The sequence below is a fragment of the Pseudonaja textilis genome, chromosome 2 (assembly GCF_049901715.1).
Source record: "Pseudonaja textilis isolate UNSWEBS1 chromosome 2, rPseTex1.2, whole genome shotgun sequence".
In the NCBI taxonomy this organism is placed as follows: Eukaryota; Metazoa; Chordata; class Lepidosauria; order Squamata; family Elapidae; genus Pseudonaja; species Pseudonaja textilis.
In genome coordinates, this window is record NC_141991.1 from 120,292,948 (window position 1) to 120,319,592 (window position 26,645).

At 39.1% G+C, this 26,645-nt stretch overlaps 1 protein-coding gene across 1 annotated transcript; it reads right to left on the reverse strand.

The window, feature by feature from the left end:
- Positions 1–85: 85 nt before the first annotated feature.
- On the reverse strand, positions 86–26,645 carry MILR1 (mast cell immunoglobulin like receptor 1). Its single transcript, XM_087923180.1, has 9 exons — positions 26,566–26,645; positions 24,161–24,222; positions 14,851–14,904; positions 11,098–11,400; positions 6,491–6,604; positions 5,091–5,135; positions 4,073–4,105; positions 3,008–3,076; positions 86–1,834 (listed from the first exon to the last, which is right to left on the reverse strand). The coding sequence occupies exons 1-9, from the start codon at positions 26,643–26,645 to the stop codon at positions 1,782–1,784; spliced, it is 813 nt and encodes a 270-aa protein (XP_087779306.1). The 3' UTR covers positions 86–1,781.

Consider the following 26,645-nt stretch of genomic DNA (forward strand, 5'->3'; position numbering starts at 1 on the left):
TGGTACTTCTTTAGGTCAGAATGTAGTTCTGTTTTCTGGGATATGCCTTTTTTCCATATGAGATGGGAAGGTAAAGCAGACAAAATCTCACATGTGTAGAACTAGTTACAATGGTGAATTCGTAATAGCACAGAACTATGTCTAACAAACAAAAATATGTGAACATTTCATTTCCAAAGTTAGGAACTTGCTTTTTTTAAAAAAAAGATATTTCAAAGGTTCAATATTGTTTTTCTCTATTATTTGGACTTAAATAGGAATTGGGATGGCTATGTTAAGGGTATCTATCATCTGAAGGAGGACCTTTTAAGCCCATACTTAATCAAATTGGAGTTTTTTGCCCATTTTCAACAACAATATACATAAATGGTAGTTCCAGAAGTTTGAAAACATGCTAATATAAGATGGTGTCATATGCTTAGGTGTTTGTCATGTTGTTGTTTTTTAATAAAAACAGAACTTCAGCTTGGAGTCAAATTACCAAGGGACAATAAGTAATGCTGAACTTCTGAAGAACTGGACAGAAAAGATCCAATCCATTCTTGGTTGTTTTATCTCAACAGAACTGACATAAAATCAAACTTCTTTAATGACATAAAATAAGGAGCATTCGCTTCTTTAAAATGTGACATTTTATAAGTAGTGAAGTACTTTCTAGAAATTCAGCATAACTGAGCAATTGGAAGAGACTATCTCGCTTGGAGAAACAAGTGGAAACCCTGCTTCATAAGACAGACTCAGTATCTTTATATAATGAATTATAGAAGCACTCAAAATGAATGCAAAAAACTCCATTGATTTATAAGAGAACATCTGAAAGGATTCCTCAGAAACCAATTGGCTTTTGTCTTCACTACACCAGGTATAAGCAACCTTTATCCTCTGGTTATTTTGGGAGTTCAGTTCAACTCTGAGAACCTATATTCAGCTCTGTCTTCCCAGTAAAGGGTCTTATGTCCATGCAGACAACCAACTAACCATCTTTATTTACTGAGCAGGTAAGTGAAAGCTGTGAGTAGGGCAGGTAGCTTAATTTCTCATAGGAAAATTCTGATGGACGAGAGAAAAGGATAGTTAATTAGCTGGCAAAAGAAGACTGCCTAGAAAATTCTGAGAACTTGGATGGAGAAGATATGGTGGCTGACGTGGTTCTAGACAGTGGCCATTGAAGATTTGATTTACTAAAGTATAATGCTGAACAGTAAATGGATAGGTCATGTTTATCTTGGTAAGAGCTTGTTTCAGGACAATTCAGAAGAAAATTGCTGAAGAGAACCATTATGTGAATTCCAGAGGAAGACTCATCAAAGGTGAACAGGAAGATCTTGCCTGGCTTTCACAGATGATTTCCCTATTGCAAGAGGTGACAGAAGATAAGGCCTTCTACCAGTCAGAGCCTAGGAAGGAAGCCTGCACCAGTCTAAAAAAGTCTGTAGATATTTAGATATTCTTGCCTCAGTTTCCATCATGGCATTCTTCTGTGACTTGACCGTTCCAAAAATAGTTCTCAATTTTATATATCTTGCACATTTTTGTAATTTTTCATCTTGTTTCTCTTAACTATTACTGTAATCTTGAGAATGAACAAGAATGATTCAAAACATGTTTGCACCAACATTTTTTGTCATGGTGAAAAATGAGATTCTGGGGACTGCATCAATGTTAAGGTACTTACTCTGATGTTGGATTGCCTGCCATGTTGTACAAATACAGAGTGACAAAAATAATATGAAACTAAAGAATAATTTAAACATTCATCCTTGTTGTATAAAGGAATCACTCTATTTACAGATGACATCTGCATAGATTATGGTACTGTCTTCACTGTCATTCACTAGAATAGAAACATAAATTTTAAAAATGTTATTCCGAGGAGAGACTCAAAAATAACTCAGATAATGACTTAGATCTATGCTTGCTGGTAGAAGATTGTGACAAATGGCTGTAATTATACCTGGATAAGTCAGCTATAAAGCTGATACCTGTCCAGGCAGTAAACTGATAGGTGCATGTCCATTGCACTGTAAAAGTTGTGTAATTTTCACTTGGATATGCTGATGATTCAAGCCTACCCCTGCTAGCAGGGTTTATGTCTGCAGCTGTACTGAACTGGTATTTGGAAGTCTCACTGAAAGCAATGGCACTCACTTTTGAGTAAATAAAATGACTTCACAACATTTCAGAAACAGACCTTATTTTCAACCAATAATTGTTGTAAAGCAATGGTAAGGAACCAGTAATTTTTCAGACAATGCTGAACTACAACTCACTGACTTTCTTACTATTGGCTATTCTAGCTATGGCTGCCAATAATTGCAGTTGGAAGACCAGTTCTAGGGAACTGCAGATAATTTTTATTTTAGTATGTGCTCTGCATTTTAATTACATTGCTTCACACCCAAGTCATTTATCTCATGTATATCCTGACTGTACTGTATGTAAACTAGTAGTTGAAACAGCAAGGAACTCTCTTACTCTGATGCAGACATTCATTATCTTTTTTAGGAAGCAATTATATGCTCCTGTTTAAGTAGGCAGTACTACCTAATGTTACTGCAATTATTGGCTAGTTTCACTGGCCCAAATGTATGTGATTGGTCATCCACAGACCAATCTCCAACCCTATTAGCCTTCCATAAAGTTCTAAAAATGTGCCCATGTTGCTGAGGCTGGGGCACTACATGCCTCCTAGTTATATTGTTAACAGGCCAGATATTTTGCTTTGGTATCCACTTCAAATTAGAAGTTTTAATGTTTTTTGCAGTTCTAATACTTTTTATTGTTTTCATTGTTTTAATGTTTTATTCATTTTAATTGTAATATATGTTTTGAATTGTGAGTTGCCCAGAGTCATTTGCTGAGATGTGTGGCTATAGAAATCAATCAAACAATTTATCATTATACATACATATATACATATCTGTAAATATACACATAAACACACATACATACACACAAATGCTCACAAATAATTAGAATGTTTTTGAACCACGCAAATTAAAATTACCGTATCTGTAATCTGTCTTGGTTTTCATTTTCAAATTGCAATATTTATTTTCTTCAGTTATTCCGTAATCTGAATGATAATGCAAGAAAGAAATCAGTTACTATTATAATAGCAAGGGCAATGAATTAAGTGATATTCCTTTGAAAGAGGAATTCAAACATATGAATTGGGATATGCAAAATGGTTCAAACGTGAAACGATCCAAGTTCAAAATTATTCATGCTTGAAACAAAACACATGAATTTTGGTTTGAGTATGAAATAATGCAGGCTGGTTTCATGTTCAAGCATGAAATACAGCTGTTTGAAAAGGAGTAGTCTCTGTTGTTTTGATGATAGGATTGCAGTTTTATCTCTTGCTACTATGGCTATGAGGACAGTGGGGAGGTTGGAGAAGAACATGCGCCAGTCCTGGAGTCTGGGGAAGGCTCTGACGAGTGCTCTGCATTGGAGGCAGAGATGGAGCCAGGCCCATCTATAGTTAGGGTTGTTAAGTGAGACGTGTGAGTTTTGTCCCTATAAAAAGGGACAAAACCTTCTTGCCACAGATGTTAAGTGAACCACTGCAGATTTTAATTTAGTAACATGGTTGGTAAGTGAATCTGGTTTCCCCATTGACATTGCTTGTCGGAAGGGCGCAAAAGGGGATCACATGACCCCGGGATGTTGCAACCATCATAAATTTGAACCAGTTGCCAAGCATCTGCATTTTGATCACGTGACTACACGGATGCTGCAATGTATGTGGAAAAACGGTCATAAGCCCCTTTTTCAGCACTGCTGTAACTTTGAACAGTCACTAAATGACTGTTGTAAGTCGAGGACTACCTGTACAGTAACAAGATCCCCTTACTAGATTGTCTAGTCCTGATCAGAAGGATGAGTTGAGCCTTTGTGGCTCACTGCTCTGTGGACCTAGGATGTATTTATAAAATCTGTGTCCCCTATTCTGTGACAAGTATATTTATAAATAAGTAAAATTAATAATATTCTTGCACTCAGAAACTGATTTTTTTTCTCTTATATGTTGGAGAAATCGAATAAACTAAATGGACGGTTCTCTTACCCACATATTGTTCATTGTCAAGTTGGTTCTCTCCTGGAAGAAAAGCATAGGCCCAAAGTTAAGCGACTGTAGTTTCTCAGCTCAATTCTTGCTTCAGCAAATACATGAGAAATTATCTCTTGTGGGTTAAACCAATACTTCAATCTAACGTCCAGAAAGATGGAAAGATGGTTTCCCTTATTATACGGATGCATATGCAGAAGGGGATTAATCCTAGCCAGCTATTTCTCTTGTACTTGGTCTGATTTGTATCGAATAGTATTTTAAAACTACTAGAGACCGCTTCACTGAGGCTGCTATTGGTGCCATCTTGAGGTTAACAGCAGAGGTGGTATTCAGCAGGTTCTGACCAGTTCTGGAGAACTGGTAGCAGAAATTTTGAGTAGTTCAGAGAACCAGCAAATACCACCTCTGACTGGCCCAGCCCCATCTATTCTCTGCCTCCCAAGTTCCAGCTGAGTCTTCTTTTGTTTCCCTGCACAGGAGAATGGAGCTGGAAAGCAGGGTAGCGGGGTGGAGAGGGAATGGGATTTTGCAGTATCCTTCCCCCTGGAGTGGGGTGGGAATGGAGATTTTACAATGTCCTTACCCTGCTACACCCACCAAACCATGCCACGCCCATCAAGCCACGTCCACAGAACCAGTAGTAAAAATTTTTGAATCCCACCACTGTCCCACAGCACTGTCTTATGCCTAAAGAATCTATGATTGATGACTTATCACTTTGTGGTTTGTATGTACATTGAGAGCTTATGTACCTGAGGCAAATTCCTTATCCAATCACAGTGTTCAATCATGCTTAGCCAATAAAAAATAGACCTGTCCCTATAGAGTATTTTTGGGAGCAGAGTTTAAGATCATTGATGGCTCTGCAAAACAGGTGCACCAGCATGCAGCTAAAAGGTTGCTTTTGTTCTCAAAAAGTAAGGACGGGGCTATTTTAAATGCTCGAAAAATATTTCCTTTTTCATTTGCAAGAAATACATTTTATGGCAATGCTAAAAAGGTTGACAGTTACCAGTATCATCATAGGCAGTGCAAATATTAGCTGATTTCAATTTCCCTGCAAATAAAAAAAAAAAGGAAAAAAAATCAGTGGTAGAAACAATGGGCTCAAGTAAACAATAATTTCTGTGATATTCAGTGGTAAAGTACATACTTCATGTTAGATTACTGCAACGTGGCCTGCTTGGGGCTGCCCTTGAAGATCATCCAGAAGTTGCAATTGATCCAGAGTGCAGCAGCCCAGGTATTTATGGGCATACTATTTAAGGTTCTGGTGATCACCTACAAAGCCCCATATGGCACAAAACTGATGTTTGTGAGACCACCTGTCTCCAGCTGTATTGTCCCATCCCAGATAATATTCTAGGCTGGAGCGCTTGGAGTCCTCTCTTTAAACTAAGGTCATCTGCTTGGACCTAAGAAATGTACTTTTTCTGTAGGGTACCTGCTCTTTGTAAACATCATCCCCCCTGCCCCCCAAAAATTCACTGGCCCTAATTCTGATAACCTTTCAGAAGTCAGAAAAAAATGTTTTATCATTTAGTTCAGGATATTAGGTGTACTTGTCTTGGGAGGTGACACTGTGTATTTGATTACCACAATGTAGGTTGATTTTCATTTAAAAAAAAGTTTTAATGCCATATTAGCTTCACAAAGTTTCTTTGGTGAGTTGAGTGGCCATATAAATGAAATCAAATGAAATCCTGGGATTCCCAGCTGAAAAACAGAAGTGAGCTCAATCTGAGTCTTCAAGGTCATATGCAATCTCTCAAAAGTTTTGAGTATAGTTGGCTAGTTAAACTCCTAAATTTGATTTCTTCCTTAAATTACATTAATAGTTAATCCTATTTATGATATGTCATACCACAAAGGAGCCCTGGTGGCACAGGGGTTAGAATGCAGTATTGCAGGCAAAAACTGCCCACAGTTTGATCCTGACAGGGCTCAAGGTTGATTCAGCCTTCCATCCTTCCAAAGTCAGTAAAATGAGGACCCAGATTGTTGGGGGCAATAGCCTGACTCTGTAAACTATTTAGAGAGTGCTGTAAAGCACTATGAAGTGATATATAAGTCTAAGTGCTAATGCTATTGCTACTTTAATTAAACTTGAATTATAAATGCAAGGATCTTCTGCAACATATGATTCCCCTATAGGACTTTATAGGTGATCACCAACATCTTCAATTGCACCTGGAAACCCACTGGAAGGCAGAATAGGTCACAAAACTATCGTGTTGCCTGAACATATTATAATTGTGTGCAATTACATTTAATTTAAATTTAATTTAAAAGTAAAGGAAATTAAAGCTGTTAGCTCATGATACATAATAGGTTTGCATGTATTATGCTCTATTCTCTAAATTTGTGGGATAAAAGGAATGTAATTATAAACCAAGCCCAGCCAATACTCACTTGCCTTACACCAAGGAAGGATCAATAGTCGAATTGTCACAATTGCTGCAATCAAAAGCAGCAGGAGAATGAGAGGAGGCACAATGAAAACCACTAGATTATTATTTTCTATTGCTAGAAAAAGGAAAAAAATCATATTAATGAGTATTTTTCAGTAAGTATGATGACATTTTAAATTAACTAAACAGCAAGGCCTTGGATCCTAAACTTGATCTTTCCCCAATTACTGCTTATTAGTTTAGTTTGGTGTAGTGCAGAGGTGGTATTTAGCAGGTTCTGACCAATTCTAGAGAACCGGTAGTGGAAATTTTGAGTAGTTCGGAGAACCGGCCAGTACCACCTCTGACTGGGGTTTTTACAGTATCCTTCCTCTGCCACGCCCACCAAGCCACACCCACAGAACCGGTAGTAAAAAAAATTTAATCCCACCACTGGTGTAGTGGTTATGCCATCAGGCTAAAAACCAGGACATGATAAGTTTTAACTCCTAAGCATGAAGCCAGCTGGATGAGCATGGGCCAGTCACAGTCTCTCAAAGGAAAGAGGCAATGGCAAATTGGAAATAGGAAAGAGGCAATGGCAAATCACTACTGAAAAACCTTGCTAAAAAAATTGCAGGGACTTGTCCAGATAGTTGCTAAGAATTGGACATAATTAAACAGAACAATAATTTTAAAAAACCCATGGACAGCAGCAATTTTCATCAATTTTCTCTTCTGTCTGAACATTTTCCCCTTCTTGTTGTCCCCAAGTAGTGTAGATGTTCCACTCTCAGGAGCAAGATTTAAAGAGATATGGGGTGCAGACAAAGAGGGACAGGCTATCCATCAAAACTCCACCTATCTAGCCCAACTAAGAGACAGCAAATTCCTGAACCTAAGTAAACTCTGCTGTATTTATAAAAGGACCAAAATCAGTGGCTTGGCAAACATACTAAATCTTGACTGGTTTTAATATCGGTAGTAGGCTGTAAATCAAGATTTAGAATCATACTGTCTCATTAAGGATTCCATTAAGCTAAAGTAACAGAAATGCATGGTGGCTTAATGTAGAAGTTTTCAAATGTTGTGATGCTATGACCCTTTAATAGTACATAAAATTGTGCAGCTTCATAAATAAATTGATTTATTTCACTGGGATTAGATTCAAACAAAAAATAAACACACCGGTGACTTATAACAATTCATAATCTAGAAAATAAAATACATTAAGTTTAATGGGGGGGAAGAACGTGGGTCCTTGTTTTGTTTCTTTTCTGGCATTTACCAAGTAGAATTCTACAAAGTAGTGTTTTTCTAACAGAAACATGTGAGGACCCCATTAATGTTACGTATAGTTGTGTGTAAGAGTCATTGAGATAAAAGATAAATACAGGCAGAGAGTGACTTTAACATTGATTTTTGATGAAGCGAGAACTGGAAAATATGATTGGTCTGGTTCAGTGGTGGGGTGCAAACTTTTTTACTACCGGTTCTATGGGCGTGGCTTGGTGGATGTGGTGTGGCTTGGTGGGCGTGGCAGGGGAAGGATACTGTAAAATCTCCATTCCCTCCCTACTCCTGGGGGAACGATAGATGTGGCTTGTGTATTTGGCATGTAGAAAGTTCCTCAATTCGTATCTAACATCTGGAGAAGGTCTAAGGAAAGATTCCTATCTGAAATCCTAGAGAGATTCAGGCCATCAGTGTGGCTGCTACTGAGTTAGCTGGACTGATGGTCTGATTTATATCAGTGGTGGGATTCAATTTTTTTTACTACTGGTTCTGTGGGCATGGCTTGGTGGGCATGGCAGGGTGTTAGGAATCTGTACACCAATTAGTTGGGTTGGCAATATATAAACCAACAATGTATGTTTGTAGCTTTAAGACAAAACCACTGTATTGATTTATACTATATTCCAATTGGTTGATTATATTGCAAATTACCATAAGAGGGAGCTAGAGATTATAGCTGCTCTCTCTGACATTCTGTTGCTATCTAAGGTTCTCTGTTATATTGATGCTGTGCTTATACATTGATATCTTTGTTTACTGTAAATGACACAGGCAACTGGTAAGAAGACTTCGTAATTGGATATTCTTTGGACTGTAAAAAGTATATGACCTGGACCGTTTAGTGGACTGTGCTATTTCTTAAAGTAAACTTTAACTCAATTTAGTGTATCTGTGTGTGGCTGAATAATTATTCATAACTACTCTCATAAACGTTTCCAAGTGCATACCCTGGTTACTTGTTATTTTGTACATATCATAACACAGGGGAAGGATACTGTAAAATCCCCATTCCTTCCCCACTCTTGGGGGAAGTTTACCGCAAAATCCCATTCCCTCCCCACCCCACTAGCCTGCTTTCCAGCTCCATTCTCCTGTGCAGGGCAACAAAAGAAGACCCAGCTGATCAGATGGGACTCGGGAGGCAGAGAATAGATGGAGATGGAGCCAGTCAGGGGTGGTATTTACTGGTTCTCCAAACTACTCAAAATTTCCGCTACCGGTTTTCCAGAACCAGTCAGAACCTGCTGAATATCTCCTCTGGTCTGGTTACTATTCTCCCCCAAGTTTTTTATTGTGAGTTATTATTTTCACTCAATAAAATCAGGGGGGAAAAAGCTAGAAATGGGTATTTCCTTTGTCTAAGCTGCTATGACTACCAGACTAAACATGGTCTTCCCCTTTCGTAATATTGTTTCTAAGACTAACACAGAAACCAACAACAATCATTGTTTGGTGTAAAGCATAAATATTTAAATTGTGGTTAGCAGTTTGAGGCACAAATGGATGGAACAGAGAGGATTGTTTCTAGAAAGTTTTCTCACTGTGTTTTTTTTTAAAAAAATCTATACTCACGACTTTCTTACATTTTAATGATATATATTATTGTCCATAGAAGAGAATATTTATGGCTCTCTGAACTGTGAAGGAGTTTGTGTTCTCTGAGCTTGGTTGTTTTCTTGCAGATCTTTCATTATGAACTAGGTAACTTCATCATATAATACAGGGGTGTCAAACACACAGCCCATAGGGCCGGATGCATCACGTGCTGGCCCCATCCCCACCTGATTTAGCGAAGAGGGAAAAAGTCCAGATATGTCATGTGACACTGGTGTGGTGACATGAGTTTGACACCCCTGATATAATAGATTGGGTAATTGTGTAATGAAATATCTGCAAGAAAACATCAAGGCCAAACAGCACCAAGGAGCCTATATAGAGAGAGAGAGAGCCTATATATATATGTTTATATATATATATATATATATATATATATATATATATATATATATATATATATATATATATATATATATATATATTTTCTATCATGTGGCATTTATAGGATCTTTGTTGTTCGGGTTTTCCAGAGAGAGAGCCTATATATATATAGAGCCTATATATATATATATATATATATATATATATATATTGGACAAACTAAATAAAGAATAAGCACGCATTGAAGAACATAAGAACTCAATCAAAAGAAAGAAACGACCTCTTCCCTGGGTCCAACACCTCAAAGCCACAGGACATGAAATTGATTTAAAAATACCAGAACTATCGCCAAAACCGAACACTTCAACAGCAGAATAATCAGAGAAGCCATAGAGATAGAAAACGCCCACACAGCATGAACAAACGAGACACACCTCCCCGCTTCCAGCTATTTGAAACCCGCTTCAAGGAACAGACGAGTACCTAACATGAAGAAGGACACTAGACCCACACCCATGAGAGCCACACATAAGATGTTACCACCACACTTCCATGTAGAAAACAGGACTCCCCACCCACTCAGAAGATGAGACACCTACCTATATATATATATATATATATATATAGCTCAGTCCCCAGCAACCAGACTAACCTGAGCACAACCAAGCCCCCACGAACCCCCCCCCCCCCCCCCCCCCCCCCCCCCACCCCCCCCCCCCCCCCCCCCCCCCCCCCCCCCCCCCCCCCCCCCCCCCCCCCCCCCCCCCCTTCCAGCGTTTGGGCAGAATCTCATCTGCCATAATCAGGCTTCTGTATAGGCTTCTACTACAACTTTAAAAGCACAACTACAATGATGTGGGAAAATACCTGAACAAAGTTGAATGCCATATTATATATATATAAAATGTTTAATAATTCATTGTTATTTTTTATTGTTTTCTTTCATATTCTAGTATTTTAAAAATAATCTATTATCACATTTTTAAAAACACTCTCTCCTTCAAAGCTATGAAAAGTCTGATTTCTTGCTAGGTTAAGAATGGAAATAACCTAGTCCTAGAGATCTTGCTAAGTTACAACTTTAGTATTCTTCTTCACTGGACAATCTTTTCATCTACTCCAGACTCTTTTCACTTGGCCAGGAGATACTCCCAGTACTGCTATATCTCATTCTCTATGCTTTTTCCATATATTTACTTATTTATGGAGCAAATGTAGTGTAGAGCCTTTGTTCAGCTACAATGACGGAGATAATAATTAGGTGGAATTACATTTAAAAATTCCCCAATTTCTTTGGGAATAAGTATCTAGAGCACAAACCCTAAAACAAACTAACACCCCAAAAGCTACCCCTAAAACATACTTGTTGGCTTAATAAGGAAATACAACATGTACCTCTTAATGTAAAGTTGAAACCTGGGCTATACGCTGCCTCATATTTGTTTCCAGCTTTGCACTTATATGGACCCAGCTGACTGATGGAATGGATTGTAATGTTAAATACAACTTTTTGTTTCTTCATGCTCTGTGGTGCAGGACCTTGCACTTTTCCTCTGTTTAAAAATAAGATGTAATTCATTGGCAGACAATCTGTCTCCCAGTAGCACACCAATGTCACTTTTGCTCCAATGGTGATTTCTGGTGTGGGACTGTAGATTTTGACATCCTTCACAATCTTTGAACAATTTTGAGGCAATTCTGTAATAAAAATTGAACACTGATTATCAAACAATTCACACCGTATTAACTTCAGTAGCACTGACTCTTCAGCACCTCCTCATAAGGTCCTGGCTGCAAAAGGATGTAAGGTAAAAATTGAGAAATACAAATCCCATCTCTGCCCTAATTAGATCCCATTGTGTTCGCTGGTTATCCAAGATGGTTGTCTTCTAAACCCACTTGCTGTCATCACTGTACCTTGGCTTTGCTATCCTCCCACGAAAATCCACTAACAGGTTTTTCTGTTAATAGCACAAAAACTGTTTCATTAGTGTTACTGCTACCACTTTACATTAGCTGAAGTTAGGCCAATGAACTTTTCTGCAACTACTGGATAAACAAACAAAAAAGGAAAAAAGCCCCAATCCATACAGAAACAAATCCATAATCCCAGGATAAACAACAATAATTAAAGCCCCTTGAAAAAAACATTTAAATATTTGATGTTTAGCTGTCAAATGAGATTTGTTGGAAAGTTTTAATTTTTGATTGATTTCCGAAGTTGACCTTTCTGCTTTCCTTTCCAAATATTCTCCTTCTCCAAAAGAATATAGACCCGTGTTGGAAAATTTTGGAAAAAATTAAAAATACAGCTGGATTTCTGAACTGCGTGGAAAGGAAAATCCACATGATAAGCTGTTTTAATTTTCAGCTATATTCCAACTGCTATTCAAAAAAAACCTCCCATCATACTTTTTCCATAAAGACTGCTGAAGATGGATCTTGCTCATTATCGTAAGGATTTTTTAAAAAATTCTTTCTCTGATGCAGACCCTGTAAACAGATCGTTGCTTTCAGCAATGCTTCAACATCTGTGATGTTCATCATCAGATTTGTCCATAACATTGATTTGTGTTTTGTGTGAAGAAATAGCCAACATGTTTAGCTCCGAAATTTTCTGATCTAGAGCAGTGGCTCCCAATCTTTTGGGCACCAGGCACCAGTTCTGTGGAAAGAGGCTTTTCCATGGCCCGGAGCGGGCATGGTTTTGTGTGCTGCCTGCATCCTGTGTATGTGGCTTCACTTGTTTACACGGCCTGGTTGCTGGCATGTCTTGGCCTGGTGCCAGTCCAAGGATTGAGGGTTGGGGACCCCTGATCTGGAGAATCTAACTTTTTCTCTATTTAGCTCTGTTTCTCTTCACCTACTGCTTTTTTATCTGCATACATTTCACTGCTGTCAAAGATAATAAATCACGAGCAACAGCAACTAGAATAATACACTCCATTTAACTTATTTTGTGGGTAGTTTATCTTTGTTATCAGAAAAAAAGCAACATTCTGCTTCTGGCTGTTCTTCAACACTAACCTCAGCTTTGAGAAGCTTTATATATCAGAGGCAAAAGAAAGTTTCTGTGATTTCTGCTTTCTCTGTTTTTTGTCATTGCATACATATGTTATATCGCAGGCCGGTAATGTAGATGAAATCATTTTCACAGAGCACGTAAGCAATAGAGCACTCCAAAGATGAAACAGGTAGCCTCTTACATTGTTGGAGGTCTGAGATGTAAATAAAAGAGTCTCCATACCAAACTGGACTTCTGAGATTTCTAAAGTTTGAATGGTGACCCATGGCTCTCTTCCCCATCATGGCCCCAGTCTTATTTTTCAAGCAGCTTGCATGTTGGTGTGTGTTGGTATACCTTTCATTCATTCAAGCTGCTCCCAAGATTTTACCTGCATATTGAGCTGCATATGATGATGGTCTTTGAAAAATCTACTTGATGCTCTATATGGACCTGCCCTTGAAGAGTTTTTGTAAACTTCACCTGGTGCAAAATGCAATGGCATGAACAATTGCGTGTGTGTGTGTGTGTGTGTGTGTTAGAATACATGCCACACCTCTGCTTTGCAGACTGAACTGGTTACCAGTCTCTTTTCAGATCCAATTCAAAGTGCCTTTAGCTCCTTTTGTGGCATAGGTTACTTGAAGGATCCTTCCATTCCCTACCAGTCAGTTAGAAATGAAGAAGCTTCTTAGATGAAAAGCTAAACGGTTTCAAAGAAAACACCAAGAAAGTCCAGTTGCCTTTTGGAAAAAAACACCCAAGGGACAGTCATAATCTGGATGGTTGAGAATCTTTATAGACATCAATTTTAACTATATGTTATCATAGCTATTTATTGTATACTGAATATCAAAAGAACATCAGGAGTATTCTGATCCATGACCACAATAAGGTTTTGCTATTATCATAATATAAAAATACAGATATTGTAAACTTGGCTTCATACATCATGTGAAACCATTGTTTGTTCATTGTGGTTTGTTCAGTTACTGCTGATAGGTGATTTACAATTAATATTGTGAATTGTAGTACTGTATTGAAAATAAATACAGGTAGTATTTGACTTAGGACAGTTCATTTAGTGAAGTTACAAAAGCACTGAAAAAAATGACTTATGACCATTTCCCCCACTTACGACCGTTGCAGCATCCCCATGATCACATGATCAAAATGCAGATACTTGGCAACTGATTAATATTTATGGCCGTTGCTGTGTCCCAAGGTCATGTGATCACCTTTTGTGACCTTCTGACAAGCAAAGTCAATGGGGAAGCCAGATTCACTTAGTAACCATGTCACTAACTTAACAAGTGCGATGATACACTTGACAACCATGGCAAGAAAGATCGTAAAATAGGACAAAACTCACTTAACAAATGTCTCACTTGGCAACATAAATTTTGGGCTCAATTGTTAATCATAACTAGAGGACTACCTGTAATGCAAGGTCATAGCTCATGAGGTAAATAAGCCAAATTGGTTGGAATGGCAATGGCTGACTTTTCTTCTTGCTCTTCTCTCGACAACAAGTTTTCAGTAGCAGGTTTACTCTCCATATAGTCATTTATATTCTTCTCATTTGTGAACTTTCTCAACTTTGAATAACATCTAACAGCATGATCATCCATAGGCAGTGAATGTTAGTAATTTCAGAAAAGTAAGATTCAATAATGTGGATTTGCAGCGAGGAAGGAGAGATACCAGTGGATTTGCAGCGAGCAAGGAGAGATACCAATCTCCAATTTAAAGAAGTGACTTCAATTTGTAGGAGCAGTTCAGAGTATATATTCCAAATACAAAGATTAAAAATATAATAATAAATGTATATTCTTTTCTGTAGCCTGAGCACCGAAGACACAGAAAATCCGCAGCCATTCTGCCATCATAATATACAACCAGATTTCCAAGGTGACTAACAGACAATTTAAACTTTTTCATATGTTACATTTTTCTTTTAAAATTTTATATATATATATATATAAATTATATTTGAACAGATGGTTCTTCATCCTTATGACAGATGCTTTAACACACATCACAACCAAGTCTATGAACTGATGGTCTTAAAGGAAAAATATTAGATTAGTAGAAAATACAAATATAACATAAATGTACTTCTATAATTTTGGGGAAAAACTTACCAGGGTTAGCTCTATTATCTTCATTAACACCATTCTCCTTTGTATTTCGCACCCCTAAATGGATTGAAATTAAGAATAATTAATGTTGAGTGACATTAACAAAGTGAAACATTTCATATTGAATGACATTAAACAAACTGAACTATTATTAAAAAATAAAGCAATCCTTACACAATGTTAACAAGAGATACAGAAATCCTAGTCTTTCGGTCATCTTTAAACAAGAATGAAGAAGCTGTTTCCTCTTTTGTGCAAAATACTGATCATGCCAATGAAGTTTTGCCTGAAGAGGAAGTTAATGCAAATAAATGGGTGGGAATCAGTAGAATGAAAAGTTATAAAAAATGTTTTAAAAACTGTGATGATCTTTCTCTATACTAGTTTCTGTTTCTGCTTAATTTAAGCTATTCTCAGAGGGAAAATTGTAATTGGAAAAGTTTGAACTGGGTTCATGTCATTATTGCAAATCAAACATTGAGAAAGTCACCAGAAAATCCATTACAAAACTGTTTGCATGCCCGGAGGAAAAGGAACACTAAGCTGAAAAGTGAAAATGACACAATAATCTGGAAAAAAAAGAATAGAGAAGTGGAGGAACAGATTCCTAAGTGTAAAATGGAGAGCCAAACTTAAGGCCCAATTGTAGTAATAATATTTGTTCAAACTTTTAATATCACCCTTGTTTTTATTTATCTCAAGGCAGCAGCCACATCCAATGCTTCTTATCTCCCAATTTTCCCACAACAACATCCCTGTGAGGTGGGTTGGGCTGAGAGAAAGTGACTGGCCCAAAGTCATCTTAATGATTTTTACATCTGAAGTGGGATTAGAACTCACAGTCTCCTTGTTTCTAGACCATCTTAACAACAACAAACTAGCTCCATAATCATAATCATAGATATAAATAGAAGAGTAATTGCTATGTAACAGGGAAGGAAAAAACAAAACAGGTCACAGACAGATTGCCTAAGAGGTAGCTTACTTAGGTAATCTCTTTCCTCTGACAGAAAAATAACAGATCAGGCACAGGACAACATACAATAATTGATGATATGGCAAATACTTGATTGTATTCTGTATTCTCCTGTATTGCTATTGTTATTTACTAAACTTGTAAGCTGCCAGACACCTAACAACTCTGGGTGGCTTTCAACAAACAAATAAATCACAATAAACATCAATAAAAGATAAAAGTCTCTCTCTCCAAAGGCCTGGATGAAAAGCCAGGTCTTCATGACTCTTTTAACGAGAGCAAAGTGAGGACCACCCATTTCTTTGGGGGAAACTTCATTTCAGAGGAAAGGCACTGCTACAGAGAAGGTGTGCTTCCAAAATCCCGACAGATGATGTTTAATTGAAGGAACCCAAAGAGCACCAACCCAGGAAGACTGAACTGATCAGGCAGGTGTTATGGGAGACGGGCAGTCACTCAAAATCAAACCTATGTCATGTTTTATAGATAACTATGAACACTCAGAAGCTAACAGCAAAGCAGTGCAACTCAGAAGCCATATCATGAAATCCTAATTAATTTATCCAAACTAGAACTAAGGAGAAATTTCCTAATAGTGAGAACAATTAGCCAATGGAACGGCTTGCCTTCAAAAGGTATGGGTGCTGCATTACTGGAGATTTTCAAAAAGAGATTGGATAGCCATTTGTCTGAAATGGCATAATGTCTCCTGCTTCAGCAGCAGATTGGATTAGAAGACCTCCAAGGATCCTTCCAACTTTATTACGCTTTGTTCTGTTCTCTGCTGTTCTGTTCTGTGCTGTTCTATTCTACTCTATTCTACTCTATTTCTGTTCTGTTTTGCTCAACTCAGCTCTACTCTATTCTTTATACATCATATTTAGAGACTACCCTTTTCCCTTCCAGAGTGATTCTGGGTGGTATCCAAATAGACATAAAACATAAAAGCTATCTATAAATATTGTAAAAACACTTGAAAATAGGAATTAAAATAAAGATATTTCATTTGCTCAGCACAAACTTTGGAAACACGCTGATGTTAGTGGATCATCATTGCTTTTGAAATGAAATGTATTTAAAGAGAGTCCGAATGAACAAGTAACACCAGGGATTGCATTTTTTTTCATTCATTTATAAACAAGGTCATCTACCATGTAATGTTCCAAGATGAAAAAGTAATCATCCTATCTAGTTAAGTCAAGATAATTAAAAGGAGAACAAGAGCCAGCAGTGTGATTCTTCATTATATATTGTAAGGGATGTATAGAATAAATGAGCAATACAGTTGCAATGGTGTTACTATGCTTAACACTGACAGTTAGCAAGCGCCGAGATGTGATAAAAATGTTTACTTTCATACTTTGGAACAATTATTTCAGAAAAGGCCTCAATCATAAAGCCACTGATTTTATAAATGTGAAAGTTGTAGATAACTGGAAATTTCTGCCATTACTCACTGTAGGTTTCCATGACATTACAGACATATTTTTCATATACAAGATAAAGCAGAGAATTTTGAGATTTAGTTGACCAAACATGGAATAATTCATATAGTAGTTAATGCAAATGTAAGACTTGTGTTTCTTGACATTTAAACTGACTATAAACTATTTAAAGTGTTTTGTCCAAAGAATGTTATCTAACATATTTTTGTGGGTTTGACTTAGACAGTGTAGACTCTGAATAACAGTATTTCAGAGACTAAACCACCTTCTGATTGAGTAAAGCAGGAATGTCAAACTCGCATTGTCACGGAAGAGTGAACAGACAGTTATTTAATCCAGGGGTGTCCAAACTTGGCCATTTTAAGACTTGTGGACTTCAACTCCCAAAATCCCCAGCCAGCATGACTGGCTAAGGATTTCTGGGAGTTGATGTCCACAAGTCATAGAGTAGCCATGCTTGGATATCCCTGATTTAATCTAATAGGCAGGGCAAGTCAACATGCTGCCAAATTTCAGCATCAGAAGACAATAGCTCAGGTTTCCCCACATCCCTTCCATTAACTATTTTTCATATAAGTGTAGTAGCAGAATTCACACAAGACAAGATAAAAACAAACAAGCCACAATTTAATTTAGGGTGAGGAGTTTTAAATTTGGGGGGAATGGGGAACATCTTTGAAAATTTGAGAATATGTGCGCGGATGGTCACAGAATGACTATCCAAACTGCTCCCTAACAACTTTTGTAGCCTATATGCCCTCTATTTATCCCATCTTATCCTTCGTGTGTGTGAGGAACAATATAATATTGATTATAAATTAAATTAGCTTAAGTACAAATGGAATTTACCTTTCACAGAAAATATACTTTTAAAGTCATTATTCAAGCAGTTCGGTCACAGTGGAATTGCATGAAAATTTAATTTTTATCGGAGGTGCAGCCTTCTCTGTAAGACCAAAAAGCAAAACTTAATTCCTGAGTTTTCATTCATAAAATCAAGTCTTTTGTGGAGCAGTAGAAAGCCTACCCAGACAAGATCAGTCGGTTCTGTGGTGTCTTTTTCCACTAGATGGTGCCATTTTGCAATGCACAATAGTCCGACTGTATCTTGGCATCCCAGAATGAAGTTTCTTGCTGATGTTTTTAAACATGGCCACCTTTTCATAAAAACATCAGGCAGATATTACAGATATTCTGCTCTGGCAAAGCAGGAGGAGGAGGAAGATAAATGAGCAAAAAGATTGGTTTCCTAGGATTTGTTGTCACAAATAGTAATAAATACATTAAAAAGTTTATAGAGTTCTAAACATCACTACAACTACTGAAGCTCATTGATTTATTTAGAAAGTAAAATGCAGATCTAAAAATCTTACTAAATATGCTGTTATAATCTGGTTGTATATCTGATATATTTTCTCTGAAAGCTACTTTTCATACTTCTCAGGAAAATTAGAAGGCACACAAATATGGCAATTCTTAAGCAATGTACGACGTTCAGGATTTCTGGGAGAGTTCAGAGTAAAGAAAGAGGGAAAGGGATCTATTTTCTTAGCCTTTTTTGTTCTCATAACTGGATCTCCTTCAGTTATGAGGATTGCAATCCAAACACAGCTGGAGAAGAGACAGATTAAGCCAGAGTTTCTCAAGGTGTGATGGATGTAGTGAGGAGCTGGATCACCTGGAGGGAGGGGCTGCATTTCAGAAGAGTAGGAGGCAATTCTACCTTTGTTAATAACAGTGACCTAAGAATCCACAAAAGAATCCACAGGAAAGAAGCCGTATAAATGCATGGAGTGTTGGAACGTTTACTGATTGCAGTGGGCTTAGAAGACACAAAAAGATCTACTCAGGATAGAAGCCATTTAAATACATGGAATGTGGAAAGACAAAAAAAAAAAATCAGTCTTGATGTTGTGTGAAAGAGAAAGAGTGAAGACAGTGCCTCTCTAATAGTTCACCAAGTGTATTGTAGATGCTGATAATAGAGTCCTCAATCTGGCAAGATTTTGTCTATAGGTGTGAAACAACGAAAAACTCAGCTTGGAAGAATCACCATGTGTGTCATTCTTGGTTTGGGGCCTAACATAGCCTCAGCAACTTTAAGATGGTGGACCTGAATTTCCTGGCTGGAGAGCTTCTCGGAATTGGAGTCCATACATTTTAAAATAGCTGAGATTGAGAAACACTGCACTTCCTCTAATTTAGGAAGAAAGAGAGACTGGCTTACAGATGTAGACCAGAATCTAGTGAGTTCTTCTACTCTGTTGCCTTCCCATGTTTCTTGATTTCACATTATGTTTTGTGTTGATAAAAGACTACATGGAGTGGAGGAGGAGGGGGGGCAGATGAAATAGTCTAAGCGGTGGAGTCCTGAAGCAAGACCCTTCAATGCTTGCTATGGTGTCCTAGTGATGGATGTTTTGCTGCTGACTAGTCTCCTAAAATCCAGTCACTTTAATGACTGGCACTCTCACACTAGCTGTGACTCAGAAAGATGCAGCAGGGACTGAATTGGGATGGGTAGCTTTTCTGCTGGCATTATTTTATGCCAGCTCAAAATCGGAGGGCTAGCACATTTGCTGAGTAGTGGGGGAATGCCCTTTGTTTTGTCTTTTGCATCCATAACAAAGTCCTCACCCTTCCAATCTCACTACTAAAGAGAATGATGATAACTACAAGGTCACAGCCATGATGTCTAGACTTCCAGGGTTCTGAAATTAAGGGCATCCATTGTTACCAGCTACTTTTGTTCCTTTCCTGTTAATTGTTATTCTCAAGGAACAGCTGGCAAGCTTTGGAGGGTTTCCTCACGTCATGAAACTGGCCCTGTCTCAGGCCCGTTTGATAAGCCTGAAATGCAAGGATTATCTGGTGTTTTCTTCTCCACCAATTGCACCTGCACTCTTACACACACAAATGTACACACACTTCATATGTCATGAAATTGGCTATAGTAAGGCAGACTGACTAAATACAAAGTTATGTTACCTCTCCATGAACCCACCCAAAGGAAAAGGTGAGAGACCGTCCACAAAAATGACTTTTTTTTTCAAAAGCTAAAACAAAGATGCACACAAATGTTTCATCTTTTTTTTTGCTAAATCTCAACATTAAAAAATAATAATTAAAGACTAAGATAGCAACCTGTTTTTAGTCAGCCTGTTTCAGCCTGTCATGTGTGCATGATTTATCCAGCTAAACAAATGTAAACTATTCCCCTCTGGTTTTTCAAAATTTACTAATTGAACGTAATGAATTTAAAGTTGGCTTGTGACTCTGAACCCCAAGATACTTTTTAAAAACATTTCCACATTAAAATGAGGCCGAAGGGATGCGGAGGAATATATCCTAGTGGCTACTCATCCAGCCAATAAACACTGTGAAGTAAAATTACTCTGGGTCTTTCCTATTGGAATGGACTTGTTGATTGCTTCACCGGCAGATAAATGGATGCCATACTGCCATGCCTATACACTATCACAGCCTTCTCCAATTTATGCTCTTCAAATGTACCGGATTAGCATGCTCATAACTTTCTAGACTGTACAACCATCTGGTTCTCAAGAACTTGAAATGTGCGTTGTTCTTTTCGTTGTTTCAGGAGCTCAAAGCAGCATACTAACACTGCTTTCTGTCTTTCTCACAACAACCCTATGAAGCAGACTGAGCTGAGGGAGAGACTCAAAGTCACCCAGTGGGCTTCTTTGGATAAAAACTTGGGTCTCCCCTCTTCTACTCTGATGCTACATCATATTGACTTAATGGTTTTGGAATATTTCCAAGTTATAGGAGTCCTTGGTGATCTCTGAGCTTGGCTGTTTTCTTGCAGATGCTTCAATACCCAGACTAGGTAACATCATCAGTGCTAATACTGTATCCATGCTAGTATCAGTGTTAGTAATACAACTAGTACTGATGATGTTAACTAGTTAGGGTATTGAAATGCCTGCAAGACAACAACCAAGATCAGAGAGCACAAAGGACCCTTCATTTCAACCCTGAGCTACAAATGTTCTCCTTTATTGGTATTTCCAAGTTATCTTTATCTTTTTTTTAAAAAAAAATCTGTGTTAGATTCCTATGCTATAGTCATGGGCAGTTCTACAGCTCCTGATAATCAGTGATTGCCCTAATTAGGCTATCCAGTAGTTTAGTGTGCCCTTCCTTTGCAAGTTAACAAAAAAGTTCCTTTAGGTCCCCACCTTGACAAAAACAAAATGAAATAACTGAATTGCCGATTCTCCACTTGCAGATACTCACCCATCATCTCACAATATGTAAAACTCCTCTGCAGTTGCTGCACTGCTCTGTTTCCAGCCGGAAATGACATCTGGAAGGTCAGCACAAGAGTACAATGGGGGAGGGGGAATAGGAAAACCAGGCGGTTGCTATGTGCTGTAGATCTCTTTTGGGTGGAGGTTGCAGAGTTTGTAACAATGCCTGTAATATTGTGAAATCCAAAGAAGGGGGAAAAAGGGGTTTTTTACTACTTGGAAAAATGCTGAAAGAAGGGGAAAATAAATACACCAGGTTACCGGTAGTCTTCGAGAGAGGACTACAATTGAGTCCAACATTTATGTTGCTAAGTGAGAGGCCAGGGGTGGGGGGGGTGCTCCTTGGATACTACAGAGGCTTGGGCTACGGTGGTGGGGGAAAACAGGGGCTCCCTCGAGCGGTTGCCTGCTTTAGAGTGAACAAAGATTCTGGCTATTTGGTTTGCATGTTGGCAAATTGACTTAAATTTATTTTACTTTTTGAATGTTAGCTTGATCCTGTTCAGATTTAGGCAGGAAGGTTCCTCCCAAGTACTTTGAATTGCATCTCCCATTAGATTCACATACAGTGATGGGGTTTATGATGCAAAATACAGGCGGTCCTCAAGTTACAACCACACGTGAGCCCCAAATTTATGTGGTTAAGTGGGACATTTGTTAAGTGAATTTTATCTTGTTTTACGACTTTTCTTGCCGCATTTGTTGGGTGAATCAGTGCAGTTGTTAAATTAGTCACATAGTTGTTAAACAAATCTGGCTTCCCCATTGACTTTGCTTGTCAGAAAGTTGCAAAAGGGGAGGGTCGCATGATCCTGAGATGCTGTGACCGTCATAAATATGAATCAATTGTCAAATATCAGAATGTAAATCATGTGACCATGGGAATGCTGCAGTGGTCATAAGTGTGCTCCTAAGTCACTTTTTTCAATGCTACTGTAGCTTTCAATTTTGCTGGCTGGGGAATTCTGGGAGTTGAAGTCCACCAGGCTTAAAGTTGCCAAGGTTGGAGATCCCTGATCTAACAGTTTTTCAAAGGGAGGGCTTCCTTAGGATTTATCTCTCTCTCTCTCTCTCTCCTCCCCCCCCTCCCTCCCCCCCCCTCTCTCTCTCTTGTAGCCCAGTGTTGACTCAGCTGCTCACAAGAAAATGGTAGACCATCCATAACATAATGCACAGAATAATTTTTGAAAGCCACCTAAGCTAAAAGGCAGCTTGCAATAGCTAATTTTATTAATTATGTATGCATGACTCAGTGGTCAGGGAGACCAGCAACTGATGTGTATAATAAAAAAGGACTATATTTTAGCAACAATTAGCCCCAAGACAGCTCAATGTGTAGCTAAGATCTTTGTTTTTTTTTAAATCTTCTTTTGGCAGGGGAAATCAATGCCAGGGGGTGGGAAAGAACAAAGTTCTGCTACTCCAGTCTTGGAAAGAAGCCTGCAGGGAAATCTCCATAGTGGTGCACAGGCTTCCAAGAAGAAGGAATTTACTTTTGCGGTGAGATCAAGATTTCCAGCCACACACAATGCTGGGAAATGTGCAGTCAACATGTTTGTGTTAGGACTGGTGCAAGTGGAATAAGCATTCTGGCTGAAAGCCACTTTGATAAGGAGACCTCTGCACTGCTGAAGCAAGCTCACAAGAGACAGCCCTATGATGCTGGCTAGAAGCTCAGTGGGAAATAGGAGATACCGGCTTTAGTTTCCTCCTAGAGAGATCCAAATGTGAGCAGCACCAGGCAAAGCCTGGATTTTGGTCTGCAAAGGAGAATAATTTGAAAGGCTGAAAAGGGAATTAACACCAAGAACTCCTGCTCTGCGCAGCCAGCATGGATCAGGCAGCCAAGGCCAATTGCAGAACAAAAATAACATAACGGACCATTTCCACATGAGGATTGCATGTGAGCTTGAAATCAGTTGTGGTCTTTGGTGTCGTTACAACTGGTGCTTCAACCAGCACTGATTACTGTCCAAATATCTCCAAAACATTCAGAAGTGGGTGTGATTATCTTCATTCCTGATAATCTCAGAATAGTAAGCCACTTGGTGCTTCTTCTTCTGCCAAACAGCAACTTGCACAAATCATAATTAATGCCTGTTCCTGAACTGGAGGAACGAATATCCCCTTTCATTTATCTTGCTGTTTTACAAATCATAAAGCCTGAGGTGTTGTTATTAATTCAGATGCCTCCCTTCAAGGTATTATCCTTCCTGCATACCAGTTCCCACAGAAAGCTGGCATCACTGCGCCGTTTAGCAGCCATGGGCTTGCTTCTTCTTTTGAGTTCAACCAGGGTTGCAACATTGATGTCTTTGGTTGGGGAAGCTAGAGAAAGGAAGAGGGCAAGCAATGTGATGCTTTAATCTCAAAGCTGTGAACCAAAGTAAAGCAAGAGCTTCTTCCAAGCTGCTTACATCTATAACCAGTAAAAATCAGACTAGGTAATTTTGGAGGGATTGGGAGTAGAACGTTGAGTCCCACTGGCCTCAGTCTAGTTATGAGAACAAAATGAAGTGGGAGCTTCATAAAAGCACCTTGAGCTCCTGGTAGAAAGATGGGATATAACTTTAATACATACATGCAAATAATAAGCCCGGGTTTGTTGATGAGGTTACCTGTGAAATCTGCAGAGAGTTCTGTTTTCAGACGCTGGAGCGAAGGGGTGAGGTAATTGTTCCTGTGTCATGGTGTAATTCCAGTGTAGTAAATCTGAAGAATGAATTTTAACTGAGCTCCACCACAGCTTGCCTGGAAGAAAATAGATTTGACTGAGAAGGACTATATTATGAGAACATAGTAGGACTGTGCTGATGTTTCAGAGTGCAAATGCGACATACATGGCCAAAGGTCAGCTGTGTTGGTGAACTGAGTTGATTTATTTCTAGTAAAATTGTCATCAAACTGAAACCCTTGCAAAGCTAAATTGCCTGGGAGCAGAATGCTGTTGAAATGCTGTAGCTTTAATTCCCATTGGAGGAAATTCTCGCCCGACCCTTCCTCCTGATTCCAGAACTTCAGGCCCTGTAAAGAAAATGATGCATTGATGGTTTTGCTATTTCCTTTCAGCAGAAGAAAAGAGCAAGAGCAAAATTGCCAAGTCTGTTCATTCCTCTTCCTGCATGGCATCAGGCCAGGTGCCAGAGCCCAGGGAAAGGGACCGAACGGTAGTTATGTTATTTCCTTTTTCTCCTTGTTGTATGGCAAGAGGAGATTCTTGCTCCTGAAAAACCCAGAGGTGCTCTTGAGCGTTAGGGGTGGATGGATTTCTGCTTGGCATGGCTTGATGAGCAGGGTTAAAGAGATAGGCAGTCCTCAGGCTAAGATGGCCAATGGGACTGGATTTCCCATCACTAAGCAATGTGGTTGGAAAGCTCAAAGTCATGTGACCACATCACTTAGCAACAACAATCCTGGCAGACCCGGTTGTTGTCATAACCCCAAGACTGCACTGGTTGTTAAGCAAGTATATCATGGGACCACAATATGGGAAAAACCAAGAGTCCTGGGCAAGCCGGGGTGGTGGTGGAGCAGGCAAAAGCAATGGGCCAGCAGGTGGGCACCACAGGTGAGTGCTATAATGGCACACAGGGGCAGATAGGTGCTACAGTCAGGCTCTATGGAGTGCAGGCAGGAGGGTGACACGTTACAGGGGCATCACAGAGTGCAGGCAGGCAGACAAAAAAAGTGGCAGGAGCAGGAGTGGTTTACAACCTCCTGACAGCTTTCTCATTGACTTGCAGATAGTGATAATATGGCGGTGGGAAGGCACAGCAATTGTGAGCTGGTTGCCAGGCAGAGGTGGTATTCAGCAGGTTCTGACCAATTCTGGAGAACCGGTAGCAGAAATTTTGAGTAGTTCAGAGAACCATAAAATCCCAGCTCTGACTGGCCCCACCCCCATCTATTCTCTGCCTCCCAGGTTCCAGCTGATTGGCTGGGTCTTCTTTTGTTGCCCTGCACAGGAGAACAGAGCTAGAAAGCAGGTTAGTGGGGTGGGGAGGGAATGGGATTTTGCAGTATCCTTCCCCTGCCATACCCACCAAGCCACGCCCACAGAACTGGTGGTAATTTTTTTTTAATCCCACCACCGTTGCCAGGTACCTAAATTGTGGTCATGGGATTGTGGGGACATTGGGACAGCCACAAGGAAGAGTGGAAGTCCCTCTCATTCAGCACCTTTCTAATTTCGAATGTTTGCTGAACAAGTAGTTGTAACCCTAGGACCAGAGTTGGTATTCAGCAGGTTCTGACGAGTTCTGGAGAACCGATAGCAGAAATGTTGAGTAGTTCAGAGACCCGGCAAATGTCACCTCTAACTGGAAATTTTGCAGTATCCTTCCCCTGCCATGCCCACCAAGCCACACCCACAGAACCGGTAGTAAACAAATTTGAATCCCACCACTGCCTAGGACTACCTGTAGAGAATTTAGGACAACGATGGAGAGTTGGGCATTGGCTCAGACTTTAGTAGATACATAAAAATTTACGTAATTCTACAACTTTTGTTTTATTCAGGAGAGTTACTCAATTCTTTGATGTAGAGCAGACTTAGAAAGCAAAGTTGTGAATGCTAGTACTGCCTTTATTATAAGGTTACAGCACAAGTAAAAGAATCTTGCATGTCTGAATATGCTTCCCTCCTTCTCTTTATCTTGGTGGGAATTAGGGAGGGTTAAGTTTAAGATGCCTTCTCAAATTTTGTTTCTGCCTCAGACCCAAATTTCTTTTATCTGAACAATGTCTTGGTTGCAGTTGTTCCTCCTGTTCCTCGGGGTTATTCATACTGTCCATTATAGGAGGGGAACAAGAACAGCTTGATAAATATGCTCTTTTTGAAAGCAAAGTTGATGCAAGCAGCTTATCTGGGCCTCAGCAAAGAGCCAGAAATGATGTCAGCACTGACAGAGATACTGGGCGAGCTTCAATCCTCCTATCAGCAGAGATCTCAGGCAGTAAAATATTTAGGACCCATGGCAGAGAAGGCCTTTCTCCTGGACCCTGCCAGATGAAATTCTCTCACAGCATGCCCCTTCTGCTGGTACAGGTGGGGTGAGCCAGTCCCATTGGGATGGGATGCTTCCTCAAGTAACCTGGACCCAT